At 40.0% G+C, this 12,650-nt stretch overlaps 1 protein-coding gene across 2 annotated transcripts in view; it reads left to right on the top strand.

Moving 5' to 3' along the window:
* Nucleotides 1–12,650, top strand: part of lrrc49 (leucine rich repeat containing 49) — a 53,130-nt gene that overhangs the window by 21,511 nt on the left and 18,969 nt on the right. For both annotated transcript variants that reach the window (XM_010733111.3, XM_027281820.1), the window contains exons 14-18: nt 581–676; nt 6,257–6,491; nt 7,293–7,478; nt 8,629–8,738; nt 11,256–11,409. In XM_010733111.3, coding sequence (XP_010731413.3) covers nt 581–676; nt 6,257–6,491; nt 7,293–7,478; nt 8,629–8,738; nt 11,256–11,409 — 781 coding nt within the window. The remainder of the gene's footprint in view (nt 1–580; nt 677–6,256; nt 6,492–7,292; nt 7,479–8,628; nt 8,739–11,255; nt 11,410–12,650) is intronic.

Below are 12,650 nucleotides of genomic sequence, written 5' to 3'. Positions count from 1 at the left end.
TCCTCTTCTGATTTTGGTATCTGTTGAAGAGGGCCAGTTTTCACTTAAAACTGCAACCCTTCAGAGCTGTTGGCCAACCAATGTTGGTCACTGTGGTCATTTTAAACCAGTTCCATGTTTACAAAAATCTGGACAAATATGTCAGTGATGTCTGAATAGACACACGATAGTCAATGAGAGGTAAAGCAACAAAGTAGAAGATGGTAAATAACATTTAAAATGACATCCATTAAGAGATGTCAAGATGGTATAGCCTTTTATTGTGATTGACAACTAAGATGGAGGAAATGTCCTTCAAAGTACCAATATAGGGACTACTTGAGGAGATACAGAAGCATGGGTGAGGGTAGTTTGTGCAATTTTGCTGGATTGACAATCTTAATTTTATGTTTGATATGGTGCAGTTATTTCTAATCCTGTAATGTACGTATATAATTATAGAGCAGAGACTTTGATTTTGATCTAAAACACCTCTAATCTGAGCCTGCGTCTACAGGCTTGTAGCTTCTTCATCTGAGAAGGTTCTAAAAAGAATATTTTGTTTTGATGCTGATTTTTTTTTTTTTTTCTTTTTTTTCAGACGGGTAAGCCCAGGTTCAGGACCAGAGCGACCATCAGGGGGAACGGAGACAAGACTCCGCACCAACAGCCGTCCAAACAGCCCGCGAGATCCCAAGTAAGACTAAAATGCGTGTGTGTGTGTTAACCCTGCCATATACATCCCCATAAACTCCAAAATAAGTACTGGCCCTGACCCCCTAAATGCCAAAAAATACTAAAGTTGTCTATATTGACAAGTAACTTCATGAGACACGGACTGATCACAGATTTTATGAGTTGACTTGGCTTGTGATATCTAGCCATGTAGATAGTTTTATTTGCAAAGGTTTTGAGATATATGTCTTTTTGACACTTCTTCTGTATTGGTAGAACGGAATTTCCCTTCAGGCAGTGTTACATGAAGTAACAGTAAATGGTAGACAGAGAGACACTCATACATACACACAACTTTGTCATTTACATGGGAAGGTCGCTAAGTCGGGTTCTCATGAGCTTAAATACTGAAATCTGCAGAAATGCATACTTACAGTGTACAGAATAGTCAAAATAGAGCATGTACTGTAGAGAGATCATCCTGGTTACATATCTGATCCCTGTAACAGCTGGTGTATCAAACCCATCTTGAAATATTCTCAATAAAATGACCCCTTTACTTACTCCCGGGGCGTGGGTTCTTGAGCTCTGTGAGCTCTCTGGTAAAATCAGTCTATGCATGTCTAAGGTGTCTGAGGAGAGTTTTCTTCTCCCACTGTTTATAACCTAATGTTGGAAGTGCTCTAAATCAACAGTCTGTGCTGAGTCTAATGTGAGCGTAGGGCTCTGATATACACACAGACTGTGATCCAGGTCTGGATGACTTATGAGGAGGAGGCTGAGATGAAAGTGGGGGCTGTGTCAAGGACTATTATTACATGTTTCAAAGACGGCTTTTCCTTCCTGCACCAGGATATGAAAATGGCCCCGAAGCGCAATCCCTCAATGGCAATGGCTTTCCTTTACAAGGTCTATTATAACTTCAGTCTTGTGGCCTAACAGGTTATGGTGACGAACAGGACTCACGCGATTCAACGTACCACAATGTTATGCGATGAGAGTTGTATTACTTTGGTTTGTATTGAATTTCAAAATAACAAGGGCCTTTACAAACCCTAGCACCACCAGTAACATGAAATACAAGCAATAGCTGTGACTGAAAAGTCAAAAGATACAATCCTCAAAATGCCTGGCTATATGTAAGGTAGGTGAGAAATTTAAAGGTTGTTTTGTTGAGCTGTGTGGGGGTATATTGGGCTTATTATGCCTACACAGTGCAGCCCATATGCTGTCAGACTGAAGTACTAGCCACTGAAATAAATTACATTATATTACCAAATGCAGAGCATGAAGAGGCAGATGATGGATGAACTTGTCTCTGCTTTTGAGGCTTGTGAATCAACACTCTTGCCTCACTAGTGCGTGACATCACATATCAGGTCCTTTGGGGTGTGAATTCCCAGAATTACTAACAGCAGGAAGACAATTATTCCTTTGCACCCTGAAGAGACACTGTATGGTTGTTACAGGTCATCCATAATCCTGCTACTACAGAATCAGAACAGATTCTTGGTCTTCCATTTAGGTCAGCGGCTGGACAGTCACACATCTGGATCTGCTCAGTGGCAGCCTGGGGAGCAGGGCAACCACTGTGTGTTTCTTTCTGAGTACTGAACTTTAACTCTATGTCTGCTGAGGACTACCTTATCACTTTTAATGGATTAAGTTTACAAAAGTCAGAACAGTATATCTGATTATTCTGCATAAAAACTGCCTTTAACTACCAGTTTGATTTTTTTTTTTTTTAATCATCATATCAATTGCTATGCAATCTCTAAATGTACAGTGTGTGCTTGTTATGTGCAAATGCAAAGCATTTACATAAAACAACAACAACATTGCCTCAGATTATAGTAAATGTGATGAAAATTTGGGAAAAACGTGATGTCACCTCTGTTTGGCATTAGCAGCCCCAGTTTGGTGACAATTTAAGAATGAGGTTGTGTGAATGTGGACAGCACATTTAGCATGATTGTCTCAATGTGTTCCTACAATAAGTTATGAGACAATAGCCTGTGGCACTGCCAAAGTGTGACTGTGATGCAGGCCCAGGTTTGTTCCTGTGCAAACTAAGATTTATTTGACCTCATTTCCCCTGAGAGACGGGAGTAGGGGTGCGTGAAAGCGGAAGAGTTATTACTCAGAAATTCAATAGTGGGGTTAGTCATCATGTGGGGAGACGGAAAAGCTTTTATGCTATTTGTACATTTATAAAGAGCTGTGCTGAGACCTCGAGCAGGTGGCTTTTCAGCCACATAAATCAATGAGTTATCTACACAATTCCTTAAAATGAAACCTAAATAAAACACACTTTACAGTAACAGTCTGCAGCTCTCAGCACCCAATAAGCCCAACATCTGCACTGCACCAGTATCTGCCACTTGAACCATTTGTTTTCACTTTTCAACAGAGTGAATGGTAATGATGAAATGCTCTTTAGAAATGACAGCTTGGAGAGTAATGTTTCATACGCATCACTACCACACAGTATTCAGGCAATTGGAGACATGTGCATGCTACAAGTCATGTCATGGAGATTAAGTTGTTGAGAGATGACAAATGCTCTTTTTATAACTCCTGTAGGATTGAGATTGTCCTAGTTGAATCTGATTCTGAGTCTAATAGGCCACAGCAGGATCCATGTAATTGTGACAGATTCTTCATTCTGTCTTATCTTGCCTTGTGTAAGTTGCCGGGTTCATGTCAGCAGGGGATTCAGGGACACCTGGCAGCCTTTCGGCAATGATTATGGGGCAACAATATGTGACGCAGCACAGAGTCTGTTGATGGCACACTTCCAGGCGCACAGAAGTTACTCTCATTCTTTACGTGACTTATCTAACGTGTTACTCTCCATCTCCTGCACCACTCTCCAAATGCTCCTAAATTTACTGCTTTTGGCAAGCCTACATTTCGAAGACGTGTCATGCCCTGAAGATTAAACTGCCTTTCAGTGTCTGGCACCCCATCTATTGCTGGCCAAGTCCCATGTTTTTGTCCATGTGTGTGCTTGGACAGGACACCCTTGGAATTTCTCCTTTACCAAGCCTGGCTTTAATACTTTTGGTGTTATACCGGCTCTCAGACAATCCTCTTTACATTTTAATGCACATTCCATCATCTGACAGAGTACATTCATCATTTAACATGTACATATTTTGACACCTTTTCACATCTGTCAGTGCCCACTTCAGTTATAAATCCAGCAGTGTAACAAGAGTAATGTAAGGTGTAAGAAACCAGAATAATAACTGACCTTGTGTGTTGTTCGGGGTGTCCTGTCAACAGTTTTACAGATGTGTGTTTGTCATTGTGGTCTTTGGGGGAAAGGCTTTCTATGCTTTCAGGGGATTTTTAGTTTGAGTTGGCAATTGGCCACTGGGTAAAAATGACAGCAAGGATGCCTCTGCCACACCATATCCACGCCTCCTCTTAATATATCCATGGCATCCCCCCATATTGTCCCATGGCCATCCCTTGACATTTCATTAAGAATGACAAGGTGCATGGAGGATACCTGAGGATCACCTTAGGTATCATGTAAAAGTAATTTGGAAACAAATATTGTTATTGAGTGGGATATTCCCTCAGTCACAGGTTTATTTGAAGAGGTTCAGGCTGTATTACGATTAATCTGGTTGTTGTGGCAAATGTAATTTGTGGCTTCTCTTATTCTCCCAAAGCGTAATTAAAACTTACAGAACTAATTAAAATGATGCAACTCCAAGGCAAACTACAGCCTCAAAGAAGACTTTGTGTTATGTCACAACGTATACTTCCATACACAGAAAGTCTCCCAACCAGCCATGGCCTAAACTGGTGACTCGAGGCCAAAGTATCACCCACCAAGAACCTGATGTCAGTGTTTTGTCATGTTTTCCTCCATCAGCTTACACATATGATGTGGGCTGGTGCAATGTTCCACTATAATTACTGGTATCAATCACTGTCTTCACCCCAAAAGAGTCTCTTAAATCCAAAGAACACGACTCTCTTGTTTCTTACTTGTGAGGATTCACTGTGTTCATCCAAATGTATTTGGATCTTGGACAAGAAAGAAAATACTTACAGTCTGTGAACATCAGTAGGTGCAGAGGTGGTTTTTATTTACACTGAAAAGTATCTCTCTATCTCTCTGTCTTCATCATTCTCTTCTTTACCTGGACCTCCTTAGACTCCAGTCTTCTGCAGCATAACTCAGTAATCCAGTTTAATGATTTTTCTCCAAATGTTTGATCCTCTTCCTTATGCCAGGGTCAGGCTACATGGTATCAGTCCTATCATAGCCTGATCTGGCAGATGTAGGGTGTCAGGTCTGTTTGGGAATGCCGATGGGCGATAATCAGTTGTTTTATTTTGTGCAGTGCGTCTTGGTGGATGGCAATCAACGCTGCATCTGCTATGCATCAGGGCGTCCCAACAAACGGACTAGCATTTCAGAATTTTTTTGCACTTCATTACATGTCCTCTTTTGTGCACAACTGTAAATGTTGTAAAAATGAAAGAGGAATGATGCTTTTAGTGATGTTGCAAGGGGGTCACCTTTTTTCTCTCTTTTTCACGCCTTTCCAAACATTAGACAGCCAGTATCATAGACATTTAGATTGTTTACATTGTTGTTCATGGAAGCAGCCATAACACCTCCTTCACGGTGAAATCTATTTTGTTGAAGTTAGCAAGTGACAATGGTTGGGGAGCAATGTACAGTCTGTCATGTTTTGAGCAGGTATTATTCAAGTATTTATGAATCGCCTAATCTAACACAGTAATAATCTTAACAGACAAATATATCATGTATTCTGGACCTGGCATTAAAAGAGGAAACTGTTCCTTCTCTCTGGTACAGAGAGGAGTGACCTCTGGGGGGATCAGTCTTACTGTGTCTGCAACAAAGGTGGCAAGCTTCAGTTACAGTGCAGCTCCATTTTGTTTCCTTATATGTACCTCTCTGTTCATGGTATATCTGCTGCCATTTTTCATCTCCTTTTCTTTATCTGTCCCCGACACCAACTCTTACTTCTGTCTCACTTGACTCAAAGACACAAAATCGGTCTCAACAAGAATCACAGATTTGAGTTCTGTAATCAAGGGATTAGTCCTCTAAGCACTATGGCTTTCTATTGCAAGGAGATTGGGAGAGTGTGAAATATGAATAGGGGTGATTAGTCTGTTGGCGGGCTGAACCCAGAATGATCAGTGTTGAGTAGCGTGCAGCCAGTAGCCATCTGATGCCCTGCCATGCTGAAAAAGTCCCCTGAGTGTCAGCAGACCCAGAGGGCTGAGCACATGGGCTCTGGAAGAGATTATGTCTCCTTGAGACTCACCCAGATTCTCCACTCTCACGACTCTCTTATCAGGGAAGGGCACTTCAGCTGTCTTATAGGAGAATAGAAAGCAATTAGGCAAGACAAATAGGACATTGACTAGACCACTGTGTGTTCTGTAGCAATGTTGATTTTTCCTTCTTTTAGCACAATACCTGCTTTTTCAAACAAATTTAAGCAAAGCACCTTCAGCTCAAAGATAGTCTTCAATATCAACATATTCTGTGCATCAAGCATATCATGTTTTTGTTTCTGTGTGTGTGTCTGTCTATGTGCAGGCTTGTGGAGACAGGGAGTGGCAGCGTTCAGAGCTTGTCCCTCTCTGACAGTCATCTGGCGGAGCTGGATGGAGACACCCTGCGTTTATTTGGTCTTGGAGCCCTGGAGGCCCTGGAGAGGGGCTGGGGAGTTCAGACTGCTGGGGCTGTCACTGTAATAACCTTCCGCTACATCAACTTTGACGCCATCGTACCAACACTGCCACGAATAAGGGTCAAGTTCCCTAATCTATTGGTGAGGGATCTTGCCACATACCATAATGAGCCGTAGGTTAATGTTGACATAATTTCCTTGAGAAGACAACTTTTCACTTCATCTGCTGAACCATTTTCTTTCTTGTGGTACTAGCATACAGTAACACAGTAGCACAATGTACATTTTTCCTAAGGCTAATTTAACATGATCTGACCACAGCAGATAACCAAAGGTACTGGATATCCAGTTCAGGTAATTCTAAACCTCCTGAAGAAAAACATTGTGATGGATAACCAATGAGATAGACATTTAGATTGTCTTTAGAAGTAGTTTCAGTGGTGAGCCTTTGATTGTCTAAACCAAACAAAGCTAATTTTGTCCAGACAGTCATACAGTTAACATAATTTTCTTCACATTAAATATTATGAATGAAAACCTTTCATGCAGTGTAATTAGGATGATATTTTTATCTAACTGACTCTACTGTTTCTTGAAAGAACACACAACTGTTCAAAAGTTTTCAGTTGCCTGCCACAAGCTTGACTAAATACAGTTAGGTGACTAAGAGGATTACTACTACTGTACTACTCTACTACTACAGTAGAAATCACAGTTTAAATCAAACCAATTTTCCAGTCCAATTCGACAGTGGTTTGGTAATGATCTACTTTCACTTCAAAATTCAAAATCGGGGGAAGAATGGTTACAACAAGAACGTCAATTACATAGATATTTTAATAATTTCATTATTCCTGTTTTGAGGCCAAATATATTTCAAATCTAAATAGTTCAAGTTAGTTCTAGTTCAACCACTCTAAAACAACTTACTTTTTTCTGCAGCACCTGATCTTCTTGGAAACTAACATCAGCCGTCTGCCCCAACTGGCAGCCCTGGCTCAGGTGAGGCGTTTGGACCAGCTGACCATTCACCCGGAGGGCAATCCAGTGGTCAGTCTGGCCCTGTGGCGGTCCTTCGTCATTTACCGCCTCCACCACTTCAACTTGCAGAGGATCAATGGCCAGGAGGTGAGAAACAGCTCGGTTTTTAATGCAGCCCTCCTGCTGTTTTGTTCAATATACCATTTCAAAATCAATATATTGTAATTAAACAAATCTGAAAATTTTAGGAGTAGTTTCACTCTTTCTACGCTTTGCTTTCTGCTGGGGTGTCTTACGGTTGTCTGTAAATTGTAAGGTTACTATCCAGCTGCTTGTTAGCTTAGCTTAACACAAAGACTGGAAAGAGGTGGAACAACTACCCTGGTTCTGTCTAGCACTTCTAAGGATCACTAAATAATAGGATATATCTTATTTGTTCGATGCATGAAAAATGTCAAACTGTTCTCATCTCCCCACCAGAAGCATAAAGAAGAAAGCAAACTTTTCTTCACTCTTAACTCTTTTTTAGATGTTTTAAATGATCTTTAAATGTGTTTATAATTTAAATTTTTTTGTTTCTTACCTTGTTTTCTTGGGTCAGCTGTTGAGTGTCTTCCAATGTCTTCCAATCAGCATCTTTTAATTGTACACACAGTGTACTTATCTTTGCTAAGGCCATAACCTTCGACAAAATGATAATAGCCTAGATGTTTTCAACGTCTGAGACTGTTTCCTTCATTCTTACTAAAACTGCAAAATTACGAAACAAACAAACAAAAGTTGCTCATGTGATTTTATACATCTGTAATGTTAAAATCGTGACACTGCCATTTTTTTTCTCAGACTATAAATAGACCATCAGAATCTATAATCACTGCATCTCTAATCGTGATTGTTATAAGATCCCATAGACATTCAGCCAGTGAACCCAGAAGAGATACCCAAAGCTAAAATAACTTCAGACTACATCAAATCCATAAAAAATGGTCTGTTCTAAAGCATTATTAGTTCCTGACTCTGGGAAAGTCAGAAAATCCCACTCATTTATACTATTCTGTATGATCTCCTTTTGATAACTAATGTAATATTTTTTGCTTTCATTCACTAAGCCTCCCCTGCAACTGTTTGGACCCCTTTGGGGAGGCACAGCTCCCACCTCAAAAAACGCTGGTATATCTTATGACAAAGCTGAAACAGTTACTTTCATGTTTTTAGAGTGTGAGAGACACATCAAGTAGCCAATCAATCGAACATCTTTTGTTGCATGTGTCAGTTCTCATTGGTGTGTCTACCGTAGGTCACGATGAATGATGTGATTGCTGCAGAGCGTGTGTTTGGGACACTGGGTCATATAGCAGCCACCGAAACTCCACGTTGCCGGCTTCTCTTGGTTCTTGAGGAGTCCAGGTGAGAACTTGATCTCGCACATAACTACAACATAACATTAACTACAGTTTAATGACAGGTGTGTGCTGTGTCCTGGACAACGTATGTTATTTGTTTTGATATGTCAAGAATGTGTGGAGTCTTAAATGTGAATATGTGTGAGGTACAGCTTACCTCTTGTGAGTGTGTAGGTAAGTCTTCATGTATGTGCATGCCTGTGCATAGCGTGTATACATGCTGTGTGTGTGTGTGTGTGTTCACGCTTGTGTGAGACAGTGAGACAGAGCCTGGCACCAAGGAGCCAGGGGAATTAGACTATGTGTCTCAGGGTTAGGGTGGGTACTTGGCACTTTGACACAAACATTCCTCGCTCTCCGCAGCCAAAAGTTCTTTAGGTCTGTCACTCCTGGTTATTGAAAAACATCCTCGCAGGGCAAAAATCTAGCAAATATGTCACGCACAACAGTATTTCTTAATGGTTCTTAGTATCACTATTCCTCTGAAAATTGGAAAATTTCCAGGTCGAATCATCTGACTAGGTTAGAAAAATGTATTACACATAGCTCTCTGAATAACTTCCATTTTGATGGCATAACTTGGTAAATTAGTTGCTCTGGTGGAGTTATTTAGTCGGAGGTGGAAGACAGTGATGCACATGTGAATTCTGGTTGGTTAATAAAATATAAACAAAATGTAGAAATGTTGAGTCTAGCTGAACCTAGTAGTCAATTTGAACTGCCTCAGCGTCCTCAATTGACCTTTCAGAATAGTGTTGAAAATGAACTGGTACACTGTAGGACATCTCCTTGGCTGCAACTCACACTGATCCATAGACTGTTCTGAATAAATATTACACAACAGCTGAAGGGCAGAGATTATTTTTTGCATCGGTTCTGAAATCTTAATCGCTTTTATCTGCGTGCAGAATCCTTACCACATAAGTGTCTGCTTGTTACACTAAATGCTGCAAGATTTGATCTCCCTGTTTGAGACTGTATTTCATATAAAGTGTATATTCTGGACAGAAAGTAAATAATTAGATAATAATTATAAGATAAGACAAGATAAGATAAGACTTTATTGATCTAACACTGAGGAAATTCACTTGTTACAGCAGCTAATAATACACAAGGTAGAAAATAAATACTTAAGATATATAGAAATAAATAAGATATACCAAAAATTCAAAAATAAAATAAGGTTAAAACTAAAAAAATATATGTGCAGAAGACATGTATCCAGTGATTGATTTGATTTTCAATGTAAACATTATTCCTTCCAGCACTATGCCATTGTTAAAGATTGGTCAAGATGAATAGATCATCATCTTTATACCCTGACAAATGTTATTTATGCCACACTAAGACCAAATTTAAATAATAAACAATAACTTCTTTTTTTGCCATGATTTTTGTCTGCAAAAGTCCATCATGAGGATTAATCATGTTGTTCTAGGAGAATTGTCTATGCTTCTTTTGACTACAGCACTCAAAACTGAAAACTCTTTTTGATTTGATTTGAACTAAATTTGAAATTGTGACACCCCTAACAATGAATAAAGCTTAAAGGACAATGGATGATTTGATTTCAGCTGATCTCTTGACCTTCTCCTGAATGCAGCCACTATAATGCTGCAGGCTCATGTTCCATCAGTCTTACAAAACTCAGCAATATTTCACAAGACCTTAAAATAGATTTCATAGGCAGTCTGTTTATAAAACTCAGTCAGCACAGGAAGTATCATGTTAACTTTTGGCTCAAACACAAAATTGAAAAATTAACTCCACAAACAGTGTTGCAAGATTTCCATCACACATGGCATAGTCTTTGCTTGTACTATGAAACATTTGGCTGAGTTGGACTTTGTTATGACCTGATCATAACTGCTGTTCTCTCAAGGGATGTTTACACTCAATTAAACTTTGTTTGGATGGATGCACAACACTTACCTTGTCTGATGGCATCATGATACTGACAGTAACATGCACACACACAGTTCTACTTTTCTTAAGCTCGTTGATACATGTATGAGACTGACACACGTTAATGCATTTTGGTATACACACACACACACACACACACACACACACACTTCATATCTTATCTTATACGAAAATTTTTGCCTCTAGCCTCTGAAAAGACGATTTCAGCATCCTGGCACTGGCCTGTGGAACATGTTGGTGCAGTAGTGTATCACAGGAGATTTCATACTGATAGACAGCAACATTTGTTATAGTTTACATCAAGCTTAAAGTCCTCCACTGCTTTTATAATTGTACACATCCTGCTGCTGAGTGAAATTAAAGAAACACGTTTACGTTTATGCTGTCAGTTCTAAAGCACTTTTTAAGTGAGCCAATTTGTTTATTTTTCCAAAGTCTTGTTCCACACTACTAAGGTGACAGCGTGTTATTTGATGGGCACAAGAACACACTTTAATTACCTTGGTGTCACTCACTTTCTGCCACTGTTACTCCCCAGGTGTCTGTATGGCTCTTCGCTGTGTCTAACTCACTCTTGTCTCTCTTCACCCTAAAGGAAGCGCCAGCTGCAATTCCTGTTGGAGGGGCGTGGCCGGCGGGCAGGGCTGAGTCCGGAGGAGCTGCGAGACAACGGGAAGCTCCTCGGAGAAAGCTTGAGCAGAGCGCTGTTTAACTACCCAAGCCGAGACTGCAGTGCAGAAAGTCCTGAGGTCAGCTTTGTTAACGATGGCCAAGTGGTTTGAGAAACTGCAACAACTCATGAAATGTTACTACTTCAACCCATTTGTCTACCAACAGCCAACATGGCCTTATTACGTTGTTGAGTGACATACCTGACTCCCACTAAACATCAGCCTGTACCAGGAGCCCTGGATTCACCTCAGAAGTTGGAAGGCAAAATGAGTGATACCGTAGCAAAATACATCTGGTCTCTTGAACAGCCACCTTACTGATGGTTAAACTTGCATAAAAATGACAGACGCTTTATAATAAACACTAACAAAGAGTAACACTGTTTGGAACATGAGCAAAGAGTCACAATGGGTTGACGCACAGCCTGACTTAGGCTACTAAAAAATATCACAAGTTCAGGTAGTTGGTCAAGTGACAAAACAGCATTGCCTTCACTAGTCTCACTCTCTTTTTCTCTCTCAAACATATGCAGAGCACTACAAGAGGAAGAGAGTTTTCAATACTATAATGAAGGGTTACTTGTTTTGCTGCTCTTAAACACTAAAGAACAACATTTTGAACCATTTGTTATTTAGCTGAGAATTTCCGACTATTGTGAGTGGAGGGAGCTTTCCGGACAGTTTCTGGTGGAGGTCAGCTCCATGGAGAACACGCTCAGTACAGAGCACAGTGCTATTTCACTGCGTTATCTTCATTAAATCACCTGAAAACAACACCAGGACTTCAGGACATCAGGCTGGTCAGTTATAACTCAGTGTTCACTCTTTTTTATGAAGGACACGTCCAGTTATCACGGCTCATCATAGTCTCTTTTTACAGCTTTCTTTTAAACAAAAGTATGTGTCCATGTGACCATGTATGGGGTGAGATATATTAGAATTATTGCTAGAATAACGTTGGTCAGATATAATCATATAAACAGTTCTTCATTTTTTTATTTCTATGGTTATTATAGTAACTACCTGATACATTTATCCATCTATCTTTGGTTGCACATTTGTGGTCATGTGTGTTAATTTCGTGATGCTTTGATGCCAGAGTAAGATGTGACAAACATCTTCTTGTTGCAGTATTGAGGCTCTATATACAGAATATAGCAGGAGTGGAATATAATATGTAAAACCATCTTTTAATTGGTATATAATCACCTGAAAATAAGAATCGTGTTACCTTAGTGCACCATCATGTTTCGAAAGAATCCAAGAGGGTACAATCAGAGTTAGACTTTTATGGCCACCACACAATCTGCATCTGTGCC

Source organism: Larimichthys crocea, chromosome VIII (genome assembly GCF_000972845.2).
Source record: "Larimichthys crocea isolate SSNF chromosome VIII, L_crocea_2.0, whole genome shotgun sequence".
Lineage (NCBI taxonomy): Eukaryota > Metazoa > Chordata > Actinopteri > Sciaenidae > Larimichthys > Larimichthys crocea.
The sequence above is the reverse complement of the archived record's forward strand: the minus strand, read 5'-3'. Positions and strand labels throughout refer to the sequence as shown.